Source organism: Myxine glutinosa, chromosome 1, assembly GCF_964187855.1.
Source record: "Myxine glutinosa chromosome 1, kmMyxGlut1.1, whole genome shotgun sequence".
Classification (NCBI taxonomy): Eukaryota; Metazoa; Chordata; class Myxini; order Myxiniformes; family Myxinidae; genus Myxine; species Myxine glutinosa.
In genome coordinates, this window is record NC_136261.1 from 77261690 (window position 1) to 77288652 (window position 26963).

Consider the following 26963-nt stretch of genomic DNA (forward strand, 5'->3'; position numbering starts at 1 on the left):
TTCGCACCAGCCACTCCTTTCGCACCAGCCACTCCACTTCACATATTCCACACTACTCACTCCACACCATTCATTCCATACTCCATGTATCCCAGACAATTCATTTCATCCAACCATTCTCCACACGCCTGTGCTTCACTTGCACACCTATTCCATCACACCTGGTGCTCCCTGCACCCTCCTTCCTCCAGGACCATTCGCTCAATACAATGCACAATCACACCCTTTCACAATACGCTGCTCAATACACTTTCCATTCTCCAAACCATTGCCTCAGGCACTCAGATTTTCCCACACTCACACACACATCTTTCCCGAGCATTGCCTCTCAATTCCTCATTTCAACATGCTTACCAGCAAGACTCTCATACCAATTCCTCATTCAATAAACCACACCACAAACACCCTGCATCATCTAAATTACCTGGTGCCCTTCTAACTTAGTGCATCCCCAGTCATCCCTTACACTATTGCACATACCACGTCATTATAATCCACCTAATCTATTCTTCGTCCCCACTACTTGTACAATGTCACTACTTAATTCGACAGTTACCTATTGTCATCGCTAGGTCCCTATACATATATCCAAACCCTCCCTGGCTTGGTTTTCACCGCCATAACCCCATAACTAATGCTCATGTGCCCGGGGTGGACGTGAGGGATGGTGGATTTGCCATCCCTCCACCTTGGGCATCTCCCACTATCAATTTCGCCCATCCAATTCTTGTCAATCAAAATTTGCCAATCTTTACTGCCAATCGTCTTTGCCAATCAAATTTACCAATCCAATTTGCCAATCATCAATTTCCTACTCCTACCAAATGTCCATTAAACTTGAGCCTCGGTGCGTCATTACATTCTCAAAGCGCGGCTTCGCAAAGCCGAGCAATGAATGCGGGTGGTTCGTCTACCGCGGTTGGGTCCGTCCGGCACTCGGTTCAGGGGAGGAGGTTTACTCGGGCCGAGATTCCAAGGTCCACCTTGGCGCGGAGCCTTTAGATCTCCCGCCCGATGGCCCAATCTCACCCGGCCGGAACGCCGCAACCACAAGGGGGCGCCGTCCCGACCCTTCCTACCTTCCCTCACACCGGACTGCCCGCTCCGCTTAGCAGAGCGCGGACGCGACCGTGCAGGGCGAGGCCCGGCGCGGATCGCGCACGGCGGTTCTTTTGAAACCGCCATGATTACGACCCCCGCCGTTTGCCGCAGTACCCAAAGCCCGGCACTGACCGAGGGCTCGCGTCGGCTAAACGTCGGTCTAACCGCTGCTCCCTTTAACATCGATGCTTCACTTGCATGCTCACACCACGCGTTCCGTTCCTTATTCACACACCCAGGTGTCTCCATACACTTTGTTATTGCACTTCCTCTTACACACCACCCAGGTACACTCATTCCGCTCACAGACTTCGTTACACACCTGACCACCGCACACCTCCTCGCACACTCGTCGTTCGCACACTTCATCAACACACCTCCTCGCGCCCACTCCTCGGTCACATCCTCTGTGACAACCATGGGTGTGCACTCGTTTGCACACCCAATCACACGCTTCAATGTGCCCTCCTGCACCCGCGCCACCACCAACTCACTCTCCGTGTCGCTCTCACCACCACACTCTGTCGTGCATTCCTTCTCAATCTCGACAGCACACTCGCTCCTCGGCGCACACTTTTTCCTCACACACACCTCTGTTCCACACCTTTCTTCCCCCGTTACGTCCTCCGTAACACTCACCACAGGTGTGCACTCTTCTGCACACCCAATCATCACCGCACACCCTTGCTCACCAATACTCCTCGCACTCCCCATAGTCGGACATCCTTGCACACATCCTCTTTCCACACACTCTGCACCAGTCGCACACCTCACCAGCGGCCTTTCACGAACGCCCGGGTCTAGACCAACACCCAAGCTCACTGAATCTCCCCTCACACCATATACATTTCCGAGCATATCGCCACTCACCTCGGCACCTCTTGTCTTTCGCTCCTCCTCCACCACCTGCAAACTCTTTATTTGGTCAGTAAGTACATCATCACGCTGTGAGCACAGACCTTGCACCAATTCCATCACCTCCTCCTTTATCTCTTTCTTAGTCTCCCTCCGTCTCTTCTTAATTTCACTTACCCCCTCTTCCACTTCCTCTAATTTTTGTTTCACCTCTTTTATTTCCCGGTGCGCCCCCTCGATTTCTTCCTCTAAGGCCACCTTGGTTGTTTCTATGTGCGTCTTGACTTCCCGTTATTTTGTCTCCATTGCCTCTACCACCTCTTCCAACCTCTTCGTCAGTCCCTCATGTACCGTCTGACATTCCTTCTTCGTCGCTATTAATTCCTTCTTTATTTCTTTCTGCGTTGCTTTCAACCACCCTATTACGCCGTGTTCTTTTCCACCTGCTCTCCTAACTCCTTTTGTCCAACTGTCAGCTGCTCTACTCCCCACATCAGGTCTTCTATGCCCCCCTGTAACCTAGCCGTATTGTTCCTCACCTCTTTCTCCATGCGCTCCTCACCCCGCTTTACCTCCTCGTGTACCCCCGCGACCTCTTCGCCCACTCCGCGCCTTATATCCTCCCCCATCTCTCCTATCTCTTTGGTAGATGCCGCCCTCACCTGCTCCAAATCATTCCTTTGGGCATCCAATTTGCTTTCCAACCCGTTTTTTACCTCCTCTATCTGATTCCCCATCTGTTTAATTTCCCGGGCGGATTGCTCCCCTATTTCCCTCAATTTGCCTTCCATATTGTTTTCTAACCCCGTTAACCCATTCTTCACCCCTTCCGTCTGGTTCTCCTGGGCGGCCATTCTATTTTCCAACCCTGCTAACCCATCCTTCATTGCCCCGATTTGGCTACCCACGTCCTCCAGTTGGCCCCCCAATTTACCTTCCAGCCCTTACAAACCTGTTGTCTAAACCCTTCAATTTGCTAGCTAACTTCCCAATTTGGTCACTGGTACCTCTTGCTTCGTCCCTCATTGCTCCAATTTGGCCTCCCAATTCATTTCTCATTCCCCCCATTTGGTTGCCCATCTCATTTCTCATTCCCCCAATTTGGTTGCCCATATCATTTCTCATTCCCCCAAATTGGTTTCCCATTTCCTTTCTCATTCTGCTTTGCATTTCTTCACCTGACTCGACCATAAAGGCCCTTATTTGCTCCATGAATAGGCCCCAGTCCATCGGTGCCGCGGGCGTGGCTGCCGCAGCCACGTGCGAGGCGCCATTTTGTGCGCCTCTAACCTCGTGCGAAGCGCCGCCATCTTGTGCGCCTGACACCCCCTCCACCACATCCTCGTCGCTCTCCTCCTCTCTCTCTCCCAATTCCTCCCTGGGGTCCTGGGTTACCTCCAACCCCTCTTCTTCTACCCCCACCGGCATCCGACCGCCTTGATCATCCATGGCACGATTTAATTTAGATCTTACTACAATTTCGGCCGCTCGTAATTTCGAGTGCGATAAGCGCACTTCGGGTCAAATCCCACTCCCAGACACCAATTGTTACGGATCCAGGGGACGGCACTCCCGTTAGCAAGGGGGGGTTAATCCCCTTGTCTTGTTAAGCTGGCCGTCCGACCGGTCCTGGGGGTATGACGTCACGCCCGGTCAGCGCTGAATAGGGCAGTAGGCCAATTCTTCCTATGACCTAAGTACCAGCGCCTTCTGGTACGCGAGGAAATACTCCCGCCCGGGCCGCAGCGTAATAGATGGATTGCGCCGAGCGAAGCGAGCTGCGACGCGGGCCGTTAACAAAGGACTAAACCCGATTATAAGCGGTTCTGCCAAAATCGCGCCACCAGTACTCAATCGGGAAATCACTAAAGCGATCGGACGAAAATGAAACCAAAGTAAGAGGAGAAACAGGTATTTATTAATTACTATACAAAACCAAAGAAACCAAAGGAGAAACGAAAGCAATATACAGAAGAAGAAGACACAGCGCAAATCCTTAAAGTCTTACTTATACCCCGGACAACACAAACAGCACAAACTCACGTACACAAATGGGGACTTCAGGCAGGAATGGCTGGAGGAGATGGTTCAGGTATGGCGTCCAGGTGGCTCGTTCCCCAGTTCCCAACTCGCACCGCGAAGCAGATGAACCAAACGGCAGGAGCTCTCCGCGTGTCGTTTGGCGTGTGCGGGACTATCACAGGGCAACGGTAGGCCGGCTTCGGCGGTTACCCTCGTGGCTCAGCCGCGTACGTAATAAGCGAACAGTTCAATTAACTGCGAACAATGCGCTCTTCAGTCGCTCAATGCGTTCTCTCAATACCATTCGCTCGCGATGTGTGACCCCCTTCTCATCTCAAGTGAACTCGCCGACTGCCTCTCCAAGATCGCCTCTCCTCACTCATCTGCGTAAGCAGTCCCTCACTCATCTGCGTAAGCAGTCCCTCGCAGTCCCTTTTATTGGCCTTGGCCGTACCAAGCCGCCGGCCCCGCTGACACGCCTTCCGGTGGGCTCACCTCGGCGATGGTTGGTTGGCAAGGGCTCTCTGACTCCACCTTTGATGACGAGGTGGTGCCACGCCCGTGATTTGGCGGCTCCTCCCCCCTTCTTCTTCGATACAGAGCACATGGCCAATGGCGTCTTGCGGGATAGAAAACCACTCGCACCGCTGGGATAGAAAACCACTCGCACCGCTGGGATAGAAAACGAAAGGGGGCCTATCTTATTTGATTGATGCAACGTAGAGTCAACTATTGGAAACACAGCCTTACCTGGAACACATAATGATGACATAACTATAGAGAGGTCCTAAAGTGTCCTATGTGTTGTACATGGACTAACTAAGGTGCAATCTTTAATTAACAGTCAATTAAGGGGACATGTACACAGGGGTCATTTATAAGGGAATTTACTACTAAATTTACATGTGAAGGTTCTAAAAACCGTAACAATATATATATATATTGTTGCGGTTTTGAGATTGTAAATATGACATCATTAAAGGTTAAAGGTTTGCCCCCCATAGTTAGTCCATAAGCAACACGTAGGCCCACTTAGAGTATTAGTTATGTCATAGTATGTGTAAGAATAGGCCATTTCCCTAGTAATATCTGCGTTGTGTAAAGAAATGAGCTTAGGTCCTTTCATCTTTGCGCCACCCCCCAATTACATGATGGGCATAATCGATCCCGCGCCCTATTTGGCATCCCTCAAGTGTGTTACGCTTTGGCTACCCACAGTTTGTTACGCTTTGGCTACCCGCAGTTTGTTACGCTTTGGCTGCCAGCAGCGTTCGCTGCCCTTTGTTGGCTCAAAACTAGCCAAGTGACACGAGGTAGGCCTGAAAAGAGGGAGGAGCGCGAGGTCGGGGTGTGGCAGAGGTGAGGAGCACGTCAGAGGCGATGACGGTGAGGGCTCCCAGCCAACCAGGGCTCGGAGGGCATGGCATGATAGGGCATGGTGAAGAACGTCTGGTGAGTTCCAGAGGGTTCCACGGGCGTGGCAATAAAACCCTTTGCGCGAAGCCCCCACCTCAGTTATGAGAAGGGAGAGGCAGGCGCTCGAGTCTTGGAGTTGAGTTATGAGAAGGGAGAGGCAGGTGCTCGAGTCTTGGAGTTGAGTTATGAGAAGGGAGAGGCAGGCGCTCGAGTCTTGGAGTTGGGTTATGAGAGGGAGAGGACTCGCATACATATGGAGTTGAGAAAGGAGAGGCGCTTGTGAGAACTTATGCAAGAGAATTGTATTGAGAGAGCGCATTGAGCTACGCATTGAGAGACTGAAGAGCGCATTGTGAGCGCATATTGAACTATTCGCTTATTACGTACGCGGCCGCAGCCGCCAGTGTTACCCGCCAAAGCCAGCCCTACCGTTCGCCCTGTAATAATCTCGTGCGTGAAAACGACATGCGGAGAGCTCCTGGCCGCTGTATTCATCTTCTTCGCGGTGCGAGTTGGGGACCGGAGAGCGAGCTTCCTGGACGCCATCCCTGGATGTGCTGACCTGGTCAACTGCAAACCCCGTGTGAGTGTGTCTGAGTGTGAACGGGCCCATTTGTCCAGGGATAAGTTAAGACTGTGATTAAGACTGCACTGTGTTTTCTTCTTCTGATTATTGTACAAAGTGTAAATAAATTCTGTTCTTCCTTTCTTCCAAATTCGACCGTTTCTGTGATTTCCATCATTGGTAAGCGTGGCACGATTAAGAACTGCTTGGATCGGGTTTAGTCATTGATAACGGCTCAGGTCACGGGTTCGCTACCGCTCGGCGTATCCACAAACACCCGTGATTCGGGCGGGGATTATTTCCTCGTTTCTGGGTGGCGCGAGTACTTAGGTATTAGTGATTAGTCCTACGACCCTACTTCGCGCTGTCCAGGAGTGACGTCATAGGTGGGGGGGGGGGGGGAGTGGAGGGGGAGGGGGGGAAGGGGAGGGGGGGAGGGGGAGGGGGGGAAGGGGAGGGGGGGGAGGGAGAGGGGGGAGGGGGAGGCGAGGGGGGAGGGGAGGGGGAAGGGGTCGGGGGGAGTGGAGGGGGAGGGGGAGGTGGGAGTCAAGTCGGAAGTCATTGTCGTCAATTGAATGTCGCATTTCTTTTTTATTCCCTGGTGTTGGGCTAGCGGCTAGGGTGCCGGCTTAGGATCCTAGGATCCTGGGTTCGAATCCCAGTAGATCGCTGAATTAACGCCAGGGGGGTTGACTCAGCCTGTCATCCTTCCGAGGTCGGCTAATTGAGTACCAGTTCACTGGTAATTCCCTGTTTGTCGTTAAAGGCGGCAAAAAGGGTTGGCGTCAGGAAGGGCATCCGGCCGTAAAACATTGCTTCAAAAGGGGGACCGAAAAACAACAACAACCACGGTTCCCGTAAAAGGCCAACCCCCGCTTTGCGGGGAAAAATGGCCTCTAAAGGTGGTTTTTTTAATATTTATTTCTTTTTTATTCCCTGTCAAATGGCATTGGTCCCGCATTCCGAACCCGGAAGTCGGAAGTCATTGTCGTCAAAGTTGAAAAATTAACGTTACGAAATACGCTGATGACGTCATAATTTTAAAACCCGAAGGTTTTTTAAACATTTAAGGTGTGCTGTAGTTTCTCTGGGACGTACTGATTCCGAATATGAAGTTGAAAAATTAATGTTCCGAAATACGCTGATGACATCATAATTTTAAAACGCGAAGTTTTTAAAAATTTTAAGGTGTGCTGTAGTTGCTCTGAGACGTACTGATTCCGAATATGCCTTTGGTTTTGCTCTGCGATGAGTAGTTCTCGAGTTATAAGAGGACAAACAAACAAACATACTTTACTGCTTTATATAAATAGATATATATATATATATTTCTGTCAGTTGATTGTTTGCCATTTGTATTACAGTGTACAAGAAGGTAAAAATAAATGACATAAGAGCTATAAACTATAAGAGCAACAACATGACATCCATAACATGACATGACATCCAACATGACATATAAACCATAAGAGCAACATCATGACATCCCAGAAAGAATCTCAGGGTGAATCAAATTCACCCTCAAGGTGAATCAAAAGTAGCGCCTGCGCCCGATTTCTGTTTTTTCGGCTGTCAGATTCTTTCGTCCCAGAGTGGCTAGATGATATAACCAAGTGGCCTGTAAGCTCTAATACCACCTATTAGAGCCAAGGGTGTACTTACTTTTTCCACATGCGAAATTTGCATTTATGTTTATTTAAATTACTAGGGCATGCCCGTACTATATATAAGCTAGGACGTGCCCGTACGTGGGTGCCCGTTCCTTGCCAAAAAAAAAAAAAAAAAAAAATTTGTGTAGGGGTGTGTGTGTGTAAACATCCTAGGGCGTGCCCGTACGTGGGTGCAAAAAAACATGCGTGCAAACAACAACAACAAAAAAAAACTTTGAAATTATACAATGGACTAAAAAATGTAAATGTTTGATGATATTTGTTATATTATATCACCTTTATCTATCAATAGTATTGAAATGAAGATCAAATAGCTGTATGTTGAAATATGTTGAAAAAGTCAAAACTTTACATGGGGTGTACTTACTTTTTCACGTGACTGTTTATATATATATATATATATATATATATATATATATATATATATATATATATATATATATATATATCCCCTACCTGATGTACCATACTCTGACCTCTGTGATACAGAGCGTTGGTTCTGCCGAAGCTATGTCTCGGCCTGGGATCGTGCTGGTCTCTTTAAATTTGTTTTTGTATCTTGAAACAGAAGGAGAATATTTCCAGTGTGAATTTTGCTTTTGTTTTATTTTTCACTTTTTTTTTTTTTCCTTGAATCTGCACATGTAGCTGAAGTCAGTTTTATTTTATTTTTTGTTCAATTTGCCATTTTGATTAAGGCTTGTCATTACACGATGATGTTTTTCTCAGTAAATGATTATGCTCCGGAAAGTAGTCTTTTGATGAAAATCTTCAAACTTTTGAAGGTTGCAACTAAAAACCTTGATTATAGCTAGGCATCCCTGTAGGCTACGCTGTTACTTGCTGACCCAATTGCAGTGGCACTTGAATATGATGAATTGAATGTGATGTTTGTGAAACAAGGCTGCTAAAGAAAAAAAAATCTGTCACTGTTTGTGATCAGGATACACTAGCGACCTGGATCAAGTGGCCCCTTGACCATGATACGCCAGAGCTGAACAACAGGCCGCGAACATCTGGTGCAGTTTGTGGACAAGACCCAGAGTATGTCACATGTGATGTTTCATTGGAACTGCTAATTTGTCTGCTGGGATTAGGTCAGGCCCTTTTTGAAAAGAGTCCTTATGTTTGTCTCTTCACTCCAGCATGTGCGAGGAGCCAGCGTCAAGTACACCACATGAGTGGCTAGATGATATAACCAAGTGGCCTGTAAGTAATAATATAAGGTTTTACACTTCATTTTGTTTTTTGAAAGTCTTCTTGAAGATTTGCCATTTTGCAGCCATCTATTGTGGCAGTTGATATGAAATAGTTTGTTATACAGATATGAAAATATGATGTGCGTAGAAATGGAGCATGCAAGATCTGCAACTCAAATCATCTTGAACTCTGCAATGCCTTCGGAGGCAAGGGAGACACTGAAAGCTGGCAAATATAGACAGGAGGATGGGTAGATGAGTTTGTCGATGAGTTAATGGGTGAATAGCCGACTGCTTTTGCTTCTGCTGTGGGTTTTGAAAGGATTTCTCATTGCGCTTGTTTCTTTCTCACCCAGATCTGCACTAATAAGAGTGATGGGAATCTGACACAGAAGCACCACATGGACTGCGTGGTTACAGGACATCCGTGCTGCATTGACACAAAGGGCCGGTGATGATTATTTTGATTTATGTGCATTTTACTGACAGGCAATACTTTCACCAACGAGCAGATTTTGACCTCCTTGGCTTCATTGAATCAGTTATAGTGTTGAATGGTTTCGCTGTTTTGTTTGTTAGTTTCCCCTTCCCCCTACTAACCACCGAGATAATGTTGTTAACAGATAGGACTTTGAATTTGATTATTAGTTGAAACAAAAACATGATTATAGTCTTTAATTTACGTATCTGTGGGCACATGTCTGATTATTAATTTGTTTTTCTTCATTCCACTGTGGCGCATTCTTGTTCATACTTTGGATAATCATATTGCATTTAAAGAGCATGATAATTTTAACAAACAAAGGTGATTGATTAATGGTAGGTCAGACTAAAGATTGCCCTGAGAAGTACAATGCGATTTGAAAAGTATTTTGATTTTTCAATTGGTTGGAGAATTTTGGGATGATGTTGCTTTGTCATCGGTAGCTTTTGAATGCACATTCCAAGTTCCCCAAAGGGCATTGAGAGTCGACCACAGTATGTGGACCGGGGTCACGTATATCAGACGATGTGGGATAGACCATGGATGAAATCAACAGCACGTTGATCGAGGTATGCTAACCGCCGTGGGAAGGAACAAGAAGCTGACGTTTCAGGCATTCACCTTTCATCAGAGCAAACCCAACAAAGGGTTAATGCTCAAAACATCACCTTTCTCTTTGTTTCCCACAGTAGGTGGCATACCTTGATCAATGTCGTGCTGATTTCATTGATTGTTCTACCTGTCCTCTGACACAGATCGACATGAGCCTTCACTGGCAAGGCTAGTTCTTCATTCTGTGGGGTAGGCAGATTTCCCCTCCCTGAAGATCATTTCATTTGGTGGGGTTTTTACTGACAATCTCATGGTGACTGACACGTACTGAGACTAAGTTTCCTGAGACTGATCTGGTTTCCAGAAATTTAGAATCCAAATCCTGAATACAACTGCCGCCACCTGGATTTTGGCTTGAACTTTTGGAGATTTTTAATTGTTCGTGTTAATTATTGGAAAGGACTGCTGCAAGAACTTGTGCACAGGTATTGATCTGGGAGAGAAGTAAATGCCATTTGTTCTCTCCCTAGTCATAACCCTGGTCATCAATTTGATTTTGATTTTGACATTTTAAATTAATACCAGTGAACCGATTCATAATTGAGAACATCGAAATGGCACGGTTGCATTCAGACTCATCGAGACAAAACTAAAATCAAACATTTATCAAAGAGAAAGCTCATTTATATATATACACACACATAGGGTGAGCCAGAAATATGGATCTTTTTAACACTCGTGTAAAGGTAATAGAAAGTTGTATTTCAAAACAAATTCTTACAAGAAAGTGAAGTACATAACATGCCATTTATTTGTGGAAAAGAACATCGAGGAGATGCGCACCATTTAGTCTGACACATTCCTCCAATCTTGGACGCCAATTATTCATGACGTTCTGCAACATGGCCAAGCATTCCCTCACAAAAATTATTGCAGGCAATCTCATCATATTGGCTTAATTCCTGGACAGTTTGATTTTTATCGGGATAAAAGTTTAAATCCTTATGCAATATGTGGCGTAGTGACGTGGGAGAAATTCTTAAGGCTGATGCATGCTTTCAGCTGGAGTGATGCGGGCTTCTCAAAACGGACTCCCTGACACGCTCAATGTTTTGTGCCGTTCTTACTGATTTGGGTGCTCCCGACGGTTTCTCTTTTACAGTTGAACCGGTCCTCTCAAACTTCTGAACCCATAACTTGATAGCATGAACAGACCGCACATTTCCATGAGGTTTGAACATTGAAATGGAGTTTGAATTGATGTTGTGCAGCAGTTGCACTATCATTATTTTGTAAAAATCTTTGATAGCGAAAGCGCATTCTTCACCCGACCAGTTCCACATGGTCACTCAAGTGTTCTGCCTGCAAAAAATAAAACTAAATCAGTAGAAAATAAAAATAATAAAAATGCATGTTATGCACTTCAATATCATGAATGAATTTATTTTGAAATTCAACTTTTTATTTCCTTCACACGACTTTCAAAAATGACTATTTCTGGCTGTGTGTGTGTTGTGGGTGGTGTGGGTGGTGTGTGTGGTGTGTTGGCTTGGGATCGTCGGATCCTGAGTTTGAATACCGGTCAATCGCTGAATTAACACCGGGGGGGTTGACTCAGCCTGTCATTCTTCCGTGGTTGGCAAATTGAGTACCAGCTTGCTGGGATGAATGATCCCGGTGTGTTCTCCGATTGAGAATAGGGACACCGTATCCCTGCGCATCGCAAGAGGCGATTAAGGGTTGGCGTCAGGAAGGGCATCCGGCCATAAAAACATTGCCTCAAAAAGGGAACCATGAGGTCATGGGGCCCGCAAGGCTAACCCCCACTCTAGTGGGGGAAAATGGGCTGTAAACGATCATTCATATATATATATATATATATATATATATATATATATATATATATATATATATATATATATATATATATATATATATATATATATATATATATATATACATACATACATACATACATACATACATACATACATACATACATACATACATACATACATACATACACATACACATACACACACAGGAAGAACTCGAGGAAATAAATAAATAAATACATATATGAAATGATCATTCATATATACATGATATATATGAATGATCGTTTAAAGGCCATTTTTCCATTATATGGCATTAAAGGCCATATATATATATATATATATATATATATATATATATATATATATATATATATATATATATATATATATATATATATATATATACGAGGTGTGTTCAAAAAGTATGCGAGCTTAATTTGTCGTGCGTAAACAAATGAAGCTAGGGAGGCGTTGATTGGTGCACGTATGTAGGCGATCCTAATGCGCACGAGTGAATTTTTTCCCACCTGCAGAAGCTGTCATTCGACGGCAGACCGCCGATGAGTGAGGAAGTGTAAGTGAGCGCCGTCGGATTTTCGTATTTGACAAAATGACGGAAAAACTTGAACAACGCTACTGCATCAAATTTTGTGTAAAGCTTGGCGATTCCCAAGTGGAAACGATCCGCAAGATTCAACAGGCCTTCGGGGACGAAGCAATGAGCACCACACAGATAAAGGAGTGGTACAACCGCTTCAAAGATGGCCGCACATCAGTGGAGAGTGAAGCACGTTCGGGTAGGCCCTCAACATCCCGAAATGAGATCGTCATTGACCAATTGAGGACCCTGGTGATGCAGGATCGTCGAATCACGATCAGAGAACTTGCAGACGAGGTGGGCGTCAGCATTGGATCCGTTCATTCCATTATGAAGGAGGATTTGGGCTTCAGGAGAATCTCAGCGAAGTTCGTACCAAAGCTGCTAACGATTGAGCAGAAGCAACTCCGTTTGGAGATCGCACAGGACATGCTGGAGACTGTGAACAGCGATCCCAGCTTCCTCAACACAGTGATCACTGGCGATGAGTCCTGGGTTTATGGGTACGACCCAGAAACCAAGTTGCAGTCATCACAATGGAAGCATCCAACATCCCCGAGGCCAAAAAAAGCAAGGCAGGTCCGCAGCAATGTCAAAGTCATGCTGACCGTCTTCTTCGACTCCAGTGGCGTGGTTCATCACGAGTACGCACTACACGGCACAACCATCACCAAGGAGTATTACCAAGAGGTTCTGCGTCGCCTTCGTGACGCTGTGCGACGCAAACGGCCGGACCTGTGGGCAGCGGGCAATTGGCAGCTCCATCACGATAACGCACCCGCCCATTCTTCACATTTGATACAGAGTTTCTTGGCCAAACACAACACACCTGTGCTTCGTCAGGCTCCCTACTCCCCCGACATGGCTCCGTGTGACTTCTGGCTTTTCTCCAAGCTGAAAATGCCCCTGAAAGGGACCAGATTTCAGTCCAGAGAAGACATCATGCGGAATTCGACGGACCAGCTGCGCGCCATCCCAAAAGAGGCGTTCCAGCGCTGCTTCCGACAGTGGCAGAACCGTTGGGAGAAGTGTGTGGCAGCCCAAGGGGACTACTTTGAAGGAGATTAGTATAAGTTTGTTGTATCTGGATACGAGTATTTTTTATGAACAAAGGTCGGATACTTTTTGAACACACCTCGTATATATATATATACACACACACACACACACACACACACACACACACACACACACACACACACACACACACACACACACACACACACACACACACACACACACACACACACACACACACACACGTGGCGGCCGACCGAGGCAGCCTCGACCGGCCTCGCCACCTTGCCTATAACCTCCCCGGGGCCCGTCCTGACATTTTTAGTTCTTTTTGAATGAATTTACTACTATAATTCAGCTTTTACTCGTGGCCGTAGAAGATTGACTACTTTAATTCAGGTCAGCTTTTAATTGCGAAATGGGCCCAGCCCGGCCGAGGCGGCCTCGACCGGCCTCGCCACCCAGCCTATAACCTTCCTGGGGCCCGTCCCGACATTTTTTGTTTCAGAGGTTTCCTCCTATCTTTCACCGTTCAGGAGATTAGTGCGTGTAGACAAACAAACAAACAAAAACTTTCTTTCATATATATAGATATATCATAACGACTCAAATAATGATAAAATAGGGGATAAAACGCAAAAAAAGGAATTTTTTTCGATGCAGTATTCAAGGAAAATGATGGGAAACTCAAAACTGCCATTATTTCTGTGAGCGTCGAGATGGACAAAATGACTTTTGTACGAACCACATTAAAACCTCGGTAAGCCATGTGTGTTAATGGTAAAAAAAAAAGTTGTATAATTTGAAGTTAGCTTTTACATTATCACAACTATAACTGTAAAAACACTGCATGAATTTAATTTAAAAGCTTGTAAATATCGTGCAGTGTATAAGCAAAACACTTGAGAGTACAGACTGGGACAGATCCAATGAAAAGTGCCAAGAGAGGAAAGGCTGGAGCAGTAAATGAGTGGAGTGGTGATTATGCCAATGTGAAGATGCACCCCCATTGCTGCCGACTGGAGGGTTAATGATGATGCACTCACTGTAGCTTGTAAAATTAAATCATTCAGATGTCTGGATTTTATGAACTTTGTCACGGGCAATTAAGGTTAACGACAGATAATGTCCATTCCTGGCATTACAGTTTGTTGTGAGGTTGAAAAAGGTTCCTTTCCTTCATTCATTCATTAATTCATTGTTTGGCTTGAGGCTAGTGATAAGATAATGGTGTCATTGTCACTAATTTTAGGTTCATTGTGTGTGATCTGATATAGAGATGCATACATAAAACAATATAGAGGTTCGCTCATCGCAAAAAAAGGACAAACAAAGAGGGTCACGTGCAGAGAAAAGGGAAAGTGACTAAGGGAAGGAAAAGGGAAAGCATATAATGATTGGAAAGACTAAACTGAAGATATTGTACACAAAAATGTACTGAGAGGGGGTGTCTATAAAGGGGATCGCACAGGGGAGAGGCGAGTAAGAAGGTGTTGTACGTTTATTATCGAGGATGACAGCAATCGCATGCAATCCCATCAGTTATATCTTCAAGGAATGTACATGTTTTGGGTGGAAGGGTATTTCGATTGATTTGGCAGTCTGTTGTTAATCTAACTGGTGATTTATAACAACTATGTGCAGGTGTGAAATAACAAGCCGTGAGTACTGCGACTTCATGGTTGGCTACTTTCACGAGGAGGCTGCTCTTTGCTCACAGGTATGGCAGACATATCGTGAGGGTGATCGTAAATTATTGTGACCACCTTATGTTTCCTATCACTATTTGATACCCAAGGATGAGTTGCAAATTGTTAATGGAAAACTTTAAATTGCTGGTGATTGATTTATGAGCATTTAGCCTCTGAGAAAATGTTTTTGAGCTGACTCTTAAGTGATGATCCCCAAAGCACAAAATGACCATCGTAGAATGTTTATTACTTTGATTAGAAAGTTGCCCATGCCCGCACGGGATTTTAAACGGGGTAGGGATGAAGGCGGCAAAAATGCAAATGGCATCCTCGGTTATTGAGCTGGCAAGCTGGGAGGAACAATTCACATTTCTTTACGCATCAGATGTACTAATGGCGGCGAGGTGCTCCATTTGAAACTGTTCCATCTATGTAGGTTTTTGTCCCCCGTCGCACCGCGGAGCGAAAGGGGGACTATGGTTTTCCCCTCCGTCCGTGTGTCCGTCCGTGCGTGCGTCCGTGCGTGCGTGCGTGTGTGCATGCATGCGTGCGTAAGCGAAGGACCGCATTCGAATTTGGTTTGTGGGTGCAACCCACGTCAAAATCCAAGATGGCCGCCGCCATGTATGTCTGATGCCATGTATGTCTGAACCTTGTGAGCGGAATATCTTGAAAAATAAGCGAAGTACCAACTTCTAATCTGGTGTGTGGGTGTATCTCGGCACAAGGAAGAACACTATTGAAAATTGGGTCGCCACGTCAAAATCCAAGATGGCCGCCACCATGTATGTCTGAACCTTGTGAGCGGAATATCTTCAAAAATAAGCGAAGTACCAACTTCTAATCTGGTGTATGGTTGTATCTAGGCATAAGGAAGAACGCTATTGAAAATTGGGTCGCCACGTCAAAATCCAAGATGGCCATCACCATATATATGTCTGAACCTTGTCAACGAAATATGTTGAAAAATAAGCGAAGTACCAACTTCTAATCTGGTATGTGGGTGTATCTAGGCATAAGTAAGAACCCTATTGAAAATTGGGTCGCCACGTCAAAATCCAAGATGGCCGCCACCATATATATGTCTGAACCTTGTGAGCGAAATATCTTGAAAAATAAACGAACTACTAACTTCTAATCTGGTGTGTGGGTGTATCTACGCATAAGGAAGAAAGCTATTGAAAATTGGGTCGTGACGTCAAAATCCAAGATGGCCGCCGCCATGTATGTCTGAACCTTGTGAGCGGAATATCTTGAAAAATAAGCGAAGTACCAACTTCTAATCTGGTGTATGGGTGTATCTCGGCATAAGGAAGAACGCTATTGAAAATTGGGTCGCCACGTCAAAATCCAAAATGGCCGCCTCCATGTATGTGTGAACCTTGTGAGCGAAATATCATATCATAGCATGTTTTCTGCATCTTCCACTTTGTCAACTCACATCACTTCCCCGACAGGGGACCTAGGCCTAACGCTTGTTTTAATGCCCATGGTCCGTAATAAAAATGGTCTGTAAACAGGATATCTCAAAAAGTTGTGGACGGATTTGGATGAAACTTGGGCGACAGGTTGGGTGTGTGACAAGGAAGAAATGATTCAATGTTGGTGACGATTTGGATCCAGATGCGGATACAATATTTTTGAGCGATTCTTCACCATTGAGAGATGGCATGATATTTCTAAACGTTATCGACAGGTTATGATACAACTAGGTGTGAATGAGTTCGGTAGGTGACAAGAACAAGCGATTAGATTTTGATTAAGGTCCCAATCTGGCCTATCAGTGGGATACAAAACGTAAACTGTTCTGCCTGGCTGAGATATGTGCTCTACCAAGTGCCTCTCTAGTTTTCCTGAGTTATTAAGATCCTGAAACTTCCCTCCAATAATAAAAATAGGACTGCGGGTCCTGAAGCTCACCTGGATCAGAAGCAACAGTCACTCAAACCCCTCACAGACCACCCCAGACGCTGATATGTTTAATGCCATGAACAAACTTTGGTACACTATGGGCGATGAAGGTTGTGATCAAGTTTAATGGAAATAATGTGTGTAGTTTCGGAGAAGAAAGCAAATACCTATTATTTATATATACAGACTTGGCATTTAATATGGAATATATATTTTTTCTTGACTTTGGTTTACTTTCTGAACTCAGTATATCAATCTGGTGAGTTTATTTTACCCTTCGGTGATGTCTTTGTTGAAAGAACCATGTCACTGATTGTCTTTCGCAGCAAGAAGTCAATAACAGGATTATATCACAGGTGGCGTGACAAAATGTAAGGACAGGTACATTTGACGATTGGCTTCACAATCGGGTATATAAGGGTTGTTGCGTTCTGTATTAGTGGAAAACGACTGCTGCACGTCTACAAAAGTTATTGCCGCTTCCTCTGGAGATGGTCCGTCAACTTGACAATGCTGTTTGTCATGGAGTGGTGGCTTTACGAAATTCTGGCATGAAACAGCGTGCTATTGCTCGGCAGTATGGCATCACTCAAGGTCAGGTGTCAAAGATCCTGAAACGAAATGCTCAGAGGGGTGTCCCTACTCCAATACCGAGGCCAGGACGTCCACGCAGAACCACAAGGAGAGATGATCGCCAGCTGCACCGGTTTGTCTGCAATGGCCGTACCAAGTCAGCTAATCGGCTTAGGGCTGAGGGGCAGCAACTGACAAATGTGCCTGTATCCAGAAGGCTAGTCAACCAACGACTGGTTCAAGCAGGCTATCGTGCCAGGCGTCCCCTGAGAAAGCCATGCCTGACCAGACAACACAGCCAGCGCCGATTGCAGTGGGCCAGAGAGCACCGTCAATGGCAGCCAGGACACTGGAATCACGTGACCTTCAGTGACGAGTCTAGATTTCTGGTCTATCGTCAAGATGGCCGCGTCCGAGTGCGCAGACAAGTGCATGAAGCCCACAATGAAGATTGTATAGTGCCAAGAGTCCAAGCTGGAGGTGGTGGGGTGACCATTTTGGCTGCTTTTCATGCAGGGGGCAAAACTGACCTGGTTGTTCTGAATGGAAACCTGAACCAGTTCAAGTACAGGGTCATTCTGGAAGAAACAGTGCTTCCATTTGCTCGTGCAGCCTTTCGAGGAAACTTTGTCTTCCAAGATGACAATGCACGGCCAAATCGTGCTCGCATGATCCAACACTTTCTTGCTGACCATGGTGTCGAGCATATGGAGTGGCCTGCCATGTCCCCGGATATGAATCCGATAGAGAACTTGTGGGCAGAATTAACGCGTCAAATCGACAACTTGGACCAACAGCCCACCACTGTGCATGAATTGCAGTAGGCTATTGTCACTGCATGGCAAGCGATTCCTGTCCAAACCTTGGCAAATCTCGTGAACAGCATGCCTCGATATGTACGTGCTCTCCTGAATGCTCGTGGGGGTTACACGAAGTACTGAACTGTAATTTTACTGTCCGTAATCCCAGTCATAATTTAGCTTTTGTTTTTGTTGGAAAAAAAATTGGCTAATGTGCAAAATAAAGAGATACTTCTGGAAAACGTACAGAAGTTTAACACAGTACTGTCCGTGAATTGAGTTCGATATCAGTTTGCCTCACTTTCAAGGATCAATTTATTTGCTTCGAAATGTCAAATGTGGTTTTTGTTTCTTTTAAAGGTCACATTAACAAAATCTAGAATAATTTCAACATAATTCCAATGAACTTTTGGTTCTACGTCATCTTGAAAAGTAAGTTCACCCCCACAAAAAAAATATTCCACATTAAATGCCAAGTCTGTATATATTTGGGCGGTCCAGAATATTATGAGAAAAAAATAGTAACAACTTTCTAATGTTCTCTTTGGGCTCAGGACACTGGAACGTGTCCACGGCAGCCGGAGGACCCATAATTGTTCCTTTGGTCATAAAAACACTGTATGTGAAGTTTTAGGGATTCATTTTAATATTTAGAGGTAGCCCAACTAACTTGAAATTTCAGTATATACAGTCACATGAAAAAGTAAGTACACCCCATGTAAAGTTTTGACTTTTTCAACATATTTCAACATACAGCCATACATTCAGTACTTACTTTTTCCACATGCAAAATTTGCATTTATGTTTGTTTAAATTATACAATGGACTACAAAATGTAAATGTTTCATGATATTTGTTATATTATATCACCTTTATCTATCATTTTGTTGAAATGAAGATCAAATAGCTGTATGTTGAAATATGTTGAAAACGTCAAAACTTTACATGGGGTGTACTTACTTTTTCACGTGACTGTCTAGTCTATACACTATACAGGTGAAATTGGTATTTAACGCAATACGCAAATTACACATACAGTACATACAAATTCTAAACACATCTACCAGCTGGTTATTCAGTCTTTTCCAGTGAGGGTCTTCTTGTTGCTGTCAGGGAATGTTTTTCTGTGTTCCTGCACAACCTGCAGCAGGAACTGAAGTTGATCTTCATCATGTGTCAGCAGTCCACTGAACTCCTGAATTAGTGCAACTCCTCGTTCCGCATGGTCATTTACCACTTTCATGGCCTTCACAGTATCACACGCTGCTTTAAAATCGTCTCGGTCTTCCCAAGTCTCTGGGTCTGCTTCCAGAAAACTGTCAGGAAGCTTCATCTTTTCAAAAAGCATGCGGGATTTCTGTGTAACAAAGTCTTCCAAACCACTTTCCTGATTATTTCCCAGATCAACTTGGATGTGCTTTGGAGTATCTTCTTGTCCTTCATTCTCCAGTGCGAGGATCATTTGTTGTTTCACTGCTGCAGGCACATTCTTGTCAAAAAATGCAAGACCAAACAGGTCCTCTGATAAGTACCACAGATGGCCTGCTAGTTTCATGGTTGCTGCCTTCGAAATTGCTTGGTTTACATCTTTGTACTGCACCAGAGATTTTAGAAGAAGCAAATCACTGTTTGTGGCAGAAGCCACAAGAGGAGCTGTCATCCATGCTCTGATGTAAATACAGATGGTGAAGATGGCAATGTCTCTCAGTCCTTTCTGCTCTTTGCTAGTGAGTTTGAACTGACTTCTGTACATCCAAACCTTCAGGCTATAGATGACCTTTGACATCCAACGGGCATGGTGCATGGGTCCTGGGGCCATGAACCGGACTCCTTTTGCAGGAACTTCACCCAGAAAGATTACACACAGTTCCAATAATTCCCGATAATCATCTCTTGGCTGGATTTCAGCAAGCTGACTCCCAACGAAAAGCAGAACATCATCCTTGATATCAGAAAAGGATTCACTAACCAATTCATCTGTGGTTGCATTATCAAAGTTATCCTGATCCAGAAATTCCCAGCGAGCCTGGAATCGTTTGAAGATTAAGATCTCTGGTCCAGAGGAGGGCCGCATGCAGCTCACAAACACTGCTCCAATCACAATTTCAAGTATGTGGTGGCGACAAGCAAGAAATAGCAGTTCGGTGCCCAGTACTTGTTCAATTAACACACATGCTCCGGCCAGGCTACACTACAGGGTACAATGCATACTGCATAGACCCCTCAAAACATATTTTCCTTCATAAAACATCAACAAGGCATGCAGGGTATTCATAACTCAACTTAAAATTCCTGTAAAAGTATGCGACAATCAGAAACTGTTTCAGTGTCCATGGTATTGTAAGACGTTAGTGTAAGACCATATCGGGAAAATTTGATGACCATGAGCTACCCATAAATATTATTCAATTTCATTTTTATTTCACCACAGTGCTTTTTAGGTATTGGAACAGTTCTGGGGGGTAAGAACATGACATTTCAAAAACAAAAAAAATTGTGGACCACCCCAATATGTATGTGTGTGTGTATATATATATATATATATATATATATATATATATATATATATATATATATATATATATATATATATATATATACAGTATATATATATATAAATAATTATATATTTGTGTGTGTGTGGGAGTGTATGCTGGATCAGCACATCGCTGCGTCCTTGGATGACTCCTCAGCTCCACCCCGACACACACCACTGTGTGTGATACGGAATGAGGTGTTTTTACGGCAGCCGGAGCGCAAATCCTGCCACCAACCTCCTTGAGAGAGGACCCAGTACCCTGGTATTCATTTCGCCGACCTCAGAAGGATGACAGGCTGAGTCAGTCAAATACCTATTTTGGGGGGTCAAAACACCCCCGTAGTTCACCTGAATGAGCGCAGACTTTGATGCGGTCAATAACCATCATTAGGCATCATATATGAAGCTTGTGGCCAAGTTTCATAAAAAATGTGTGTGTACTTTCGGAGAAGAGAGCAAATACTTATTTTGGGTTTTGGGAAGTCAACCCCCCCAACCCCTCAACCCCAATAGAATATGTTAATGGTATTTATGATGTCACAGGTCACGTGGTACGGGCGTCATCTTGGAAAAACTGAAAAACTTTGCATTGCTATATCTCCAAAAGTGCTGCACAGAAAAATTGACATATCTTATTGTAAAGAACTCTCCATGCAGAATAACATATGTGAATGAGGTGCCTCCATTATGACATCATAATTCGACAAGTAAAAAACTTCATCGATCAGGATGAAATTTTGAGTATTATCTCGGTATAAATTGATGCGGAATTTTTTTATAATGACGTCGTAGGTCACGTTGGTACGGCCGCCGTATTGTTTTAAGTGAAAAGCCTTAAAAACCACTAAAACCCATTTTCTCCAAAACCACTCAACAGATCGAGGCCAAACTTTGCAGGCAGAATCGCATACCTATGACAAACAAAAGGTTCAGCGAGCATGACGTCATAAGTCACATGGTTTAGGAGCTATGACGTTTTGAAGCTTAAACCTTTAAAACCTAGCTCCTCTCTAATTTTTTATCCTATCGAGTGGAAACTTCACAGATGTGTTCCCTTTATCCGTCTGCTAAAATGACCTTTTGGAATTTGCGATAGCTCATGTGGTTTGGCAGCGATAAATTATTAAACGAAAATATTTAAAAATTATATCTCTTGAACCGCTTCATTGATCGACATGAGACTTTATAATAAAGTAGAAGTCATGAGGTGGAACAAGTGTGCAAAATTTCAAGGCAATTGGATGTATGGTCTGGAAGCTGGAAGTTGTTGTGTGAAGTAGAAGAAACTATATTTTATCTTCTCCAGCCATGTGACTTTTCGGTGTAGGTTTAATTATGATGAAAGTGGGGTTGTATCAAAGTGGGGTTGTATCAAAGTGGGGTTGCTTCAAAAGCGGGGTTGTATGAAAGCGGGAAGGCGGAGGAATCCGGTCATCACTGCCAGCAGTTATAAAGTGGCAGTTCTAGTTAAAATTATGATAGCAAAGGATTCTGCATCAAGTAAAACTCTGTCAGATGGTGCCAGAGTCATTGCCATTAAGAGAGGCAGCTCAGAAATTGGCCATCTGAAGATGATTTTTATTTTGCTGAAGGAGAATTTTTTTTGGTTTTTGACTGATCTCAGTTTTTTGCTTTTTTTTGCTTTTGCCATTGTCCGGAGTACTGAAAATTGATCCCTACCTAGACAATCAGCTGAACAGACCAGGTAGGCTCTCCTATGTTGCCTAAGCGATTTGTTTATTTATTTCTATTTATTTTATTTTTTTTGAGAAAATACTCCAACCTTAGTTTTGTATACTAGCGGATAGGACCGACATGTTTTTTTCCCATGCCATCCCTACATGGAGAGTGTTAGCGCACTCTCTGAATCTGATAAGCACGGTGAAGTCGGTCGATCCGTGTGCGTACACCTATTATTTACATACTATATGAATGTGAGTACTGTACTATAGTGTACTTCTATCAACTTTTTCATTACATAGTATTGGACTGTGAGTACGTCTATTAGTTAGGTATTATTGCACAGTTACTGTGCCTCGACCTATAAATTATACCTTTAGACTTTCAGACCTTTAGACCTTGAGTTTGCAATCATTGACCTCATTTAGTAAATAATGGGCAAACTCCACCAACCCTAGAAGTGGGTGGATAAGCTGCTCGTAATTGTATAACTACAATAATTATCACAGATGTGACGGCACGTGCACAGGGTGCAGGAACCTTCTTACGTCCGTAAAGCTTGTATGCATGCATGCCCACAGCCTTGCAGTTTGTTGTCGACTTGTTGTCATTGAAGTGTGACAGACATTAAATAAAGTTGTTGAGTAAAAATGTAAATACAGTTTTTTAAACTACAGAAATAAGTAATAAAAACTTCTTTTTTTTTAAATGCAAAAGGATGTAGAGATGGTACACTTAAAATTATGCAAACAAGGCTGGGATGGTCAAAATAAACTATCACCTGAAACCATCCCTACATCCTTCTTTGAATAATGGTTGTGCTTGCAAATGACAATAAATACTTCTCTCTCGATTTGGTGTGTGTGTGTGTGTGTGTGTGTGTGTGTGTGTGTGTGTGTGTGTGTGTGTGTGTGTGTGTGTGTGTGTGTGTGTGTGTGTGTGTGTGTGTGTGTGTGTGTGTGTGTGTGTGTGTGTGCGTGCGTGCATGCGTGTGTTGTTCTCTCCATATGCGCGTTTCAGGAAGGTGGGATGAAGCCCTCCCAGGTCTCAAAGTATCGACTTCCACGTGTGCATGCATATATGTGTTGCTGTGTTGTTGGCTGCTATCGCCACACGTGGATGTGTGTGTCCTTGGTTGTTATCTCCATATGTGGGTTTCAGAAGGTGGAACGAAGCCCTCCCAGGTCTTGAAGTAGCCATCTCTGTTTCAGTAAGGGATCACGATTCATGCACCAAGTTGTGATGTTTTCTTGTTTCAAAGTTTTGTTCCGAGGGCGCTTTTCAGGATAGTCATCGAGCCCCGGACAGCTTCCAATTGTAGTTAGTTTGTAGTAATATATTCCCAGGGTTAGTTTTTAAGATCTCCATAAGGTTATTTTTTTGTTATTCCCGTTGCTCCAAATGTTACTGGCACAACTTTGGCATTCTTCAGCTTATTGGCTCTTTTCATTTCTTTTTTGAGATCCTGGCATTGGTAATTTTCTTGATTTCTGTGTTGTTTAGGCCAAAATCGCTGGGTACTGACACCTCAATTAGCAATGCCTTCTTTTATTTTTTGTAACTCAGTACTATATCCAGTTGCAATGCTTTGTCTTCATTGTTCATGTTTGACGGGATCATTAAGTTGGTCGGTTCATGTTTCCATGTTTTCTGGACCTCGGATATTGAGACTTTTGCAGATGTGCCAGCGGATTACTCTACATACTTTGTTGTGCCTTTGTGTGTACAGCTGCTCTGACAGTACTTTGACAGTGGCTCATACTTTGTTTCTACCTTGCAGAATTTACACTTGTCCGATTGACTCGGTCCTGCCATCTTCTTAAGGCCTTTAGTATAGTGACCTTGACTTGACCTTGGCATTTATTTTGATTCATTCTCCAGTTGAGCTGACCCCTTCTTAGCCATTCCAAAGAGCATCGTTTGTCTATGCCCAATTTATCGAACTCTTTTTTTTTATGCCTCCACCGACAAAGTCGCTGGAGGCATTATGTTTTCGGGTTGTCCGTCTGTCCGTCCTTCCGTACGTTCGTCCGTCCAGGCTAAACTTCGTTTTTCTCTGCAACCATATGTCCGATTGAGACGAAACTTTCAGGGTAGGAGTGACACCCATGCAGAATGTTTTTATGATAATTGTGACGTAATAGGTCACGTGGTATGGCAGCCATATTGGATTAATAGCAAATAAATAAATAAATATTTTTAGGAAACCGCTGATTGGAAAAATTTTATACTTGGCACATTGTCAAGTACTCCCAATGGGGAACAAAAGCATGATAATGATGACATCATAGGTGAAGTGATGTCCCAGCCAAAAATGTTTTAATCGCATTCCTTATCCTAAAACTCTGAAATTGCATGTACATGATCTCTGACCCATTTGTATTGAAATATTATATTTATGACATCACAGGTCACATAGTTTGGCAGCCATTTTGGATTGAAGGAAAATATTAAATAATTATATCTCTGAAACCGCTCACCCTATTGATGCAAAATTTTACAAATATCATCTAACAGCACTGTTGCATATCGTTTGAAAATGATGATGTCATAGGTCACGTGGTTTGGCAGCCATCTTGGGTAGAAAAACGAACCTTATCTGAGCAACACGAAACTTCACAAATGTAATCCACTACCCATACATATGCAGAGTGATGGCATCTACCAATTGTGGGACTATGCAGAGGCATATTGGTGACACAGTTGCATTGTTCTGGTTTTTTTTTTATACCTTCCTGCTCTTTTATCTTTCTCACTGTTGTCAGTGTATATCAGTTGCCATTTCGTTTTATATTTTATTTCGCCTTTTTTGCAAATGTTTGGATAGTATTCATTGCTGTTTTGGTTTCATGTGTGACATGTACAATTCACACCTGTCTTTGGCGATTTTTGCTTGGTGGGTTAGGGATACCTTCTCTGGTTTGTTGTCTTCATGATCCCTTAAAAATTGGATTTGTAAACATACTGTGTGTGTGTGTGTGTGTGTGTGTGTGTGTGTGTGTGTGTGTGTGTGTGTGTGTGTGTGTGTTAGTTAGTTAGTTAGTGTGTGTGTGTGTGTGTGTGTGTGTGTGTGTGTGTGTGTGTGTGTGTGTGTGTGTGTGTGTGTGTGTGTGTGTGTGTGTGTGTGTGTGTGTGTGTGTGTTAGTGTGTTAAATCGGAGAGAAACTGCCATATCCCAAATATTGCTGGATCGGTGCAAGAACAATGGCACGGCTCAAAAAGCTTCTTTTTTTTTTTTAAGCTTGTGGAGAATCGATTCGTTTCATGAATACGAAAAATCCAGATTGGTTTGGTGAAAATGATAATGTCATCAAGCAGCTAAAAACGAGATGCATTCACAGTCTGGCCAAACAATATTAGTTCAAAGTCCAAAATGAATATATACTATGGTCTTTGTTGAGAGGTCCAACGTCAAATTTGTGACATCAAGAATAAATGGTACTCAAAGAAAGCCAAGGAGATTCAACAGTATGCAGATAGTCAAGTTGCCGTCAAAGCGCCCTGACTATCTATGAACCTTTGGCTATCTATGACTATCTATCTTTGGACCATCTTCGAACATGGTAGCCTCAATAGATGGAAAAATAATTTCTCCGATCTCCACAATCGAGATACCGTCGTCGATGACGATGTATTTGACGAAATACCACAATATCCTCCTAAATAAGAGCTTTATAAATCTCTAAGCTTTATTGACGTGTTAAAGGCAATTTAACAATTACGAAATAATTCTATCACTCGGATCATTCCGAGTGAAATCGATAAATACGGAGGATATCTGCTTTCTCGTTGATTGCACCAATTCGTTTTAAACATATGGGATCAAGAGACTGTTCCATAATATTTGAAAGATACAATGATCATAACCATCTATAAGAAGAAAAGAGACAAATCAAATTGCGAAAACTATCGTGGGATATCATTCTCAAATTCTCACCAATACACTTATTCCATTGGCGGAAGAATTCCTAACAGAATCCTAGTGTGGTTTTAGACCTAATAATGGCACAGCTGATTCAATTTTTATTGCCCGACAATTACAAGAGAAAAGCAGAGAACACCATTAAGATTTCAACATCGTTTTTATTGACTTGGCAAAAGCTTTCAATTCCATAAACCGAATACCTTGTGGAGGACACTTCAACGTTTTGGCTGCCCTTCAATATACATGTATATCACATACATATGTGTATTTATATATTGCAAAGAATTGTATGAGAATATGGAGGGAAAAGTTCTACATTGTGGAAACCAGTCCGAAACCTTTCCCATCAACGCCGGCTTTAAGCAGGGATGTATGTTTGCACCCACCTTGTTGTTAATTTTTATTGCTGGTTTTTGCCCCCCGTCACACCGCGGAGCGAAAGGGGGACTATGGTTTTCCCGTGCATCCATGCGTCCGTGCGTGCGTGTGTGCGTAAGCGAAGGACCGAATTCTAATTTGGTGTGTTG

At 43.7% G+C, this 26963-nt stretch overlaps 1 protein-coding gene across 9 annotated transcripts in view; it reads left to right on the forward strand.

The window, feature by feature from the left end:
* Positions 1-26963, forward strand: part of RHBDF1 (rhomboid 5 homolog 1) — a 162831-nt gene that overhangs the window by 114077 nt on the left and 21791 nt on the right. For all 9 annotated transcript variants that reach the window (XM_068113736.2, XM_068113688.2, XM_068113677.2 and 6 more), the window contains 4 exons: positions 8573-8673; positions 8775-8838; positions 9185-9279; positions 14962-15037. In XM_068113736.2, coding sequence (XP_067969837.1) covers positions 8573-8673; positions 8775-8838; positions 9185-9279; positions 14962-15037 — 336 coding nt within the window. The remainder of the gene's footprint in view (positions 1-8572; positions 8674-8774; positions 8839-9184; positions 9280-14961; positions 15038-26963) is intronic.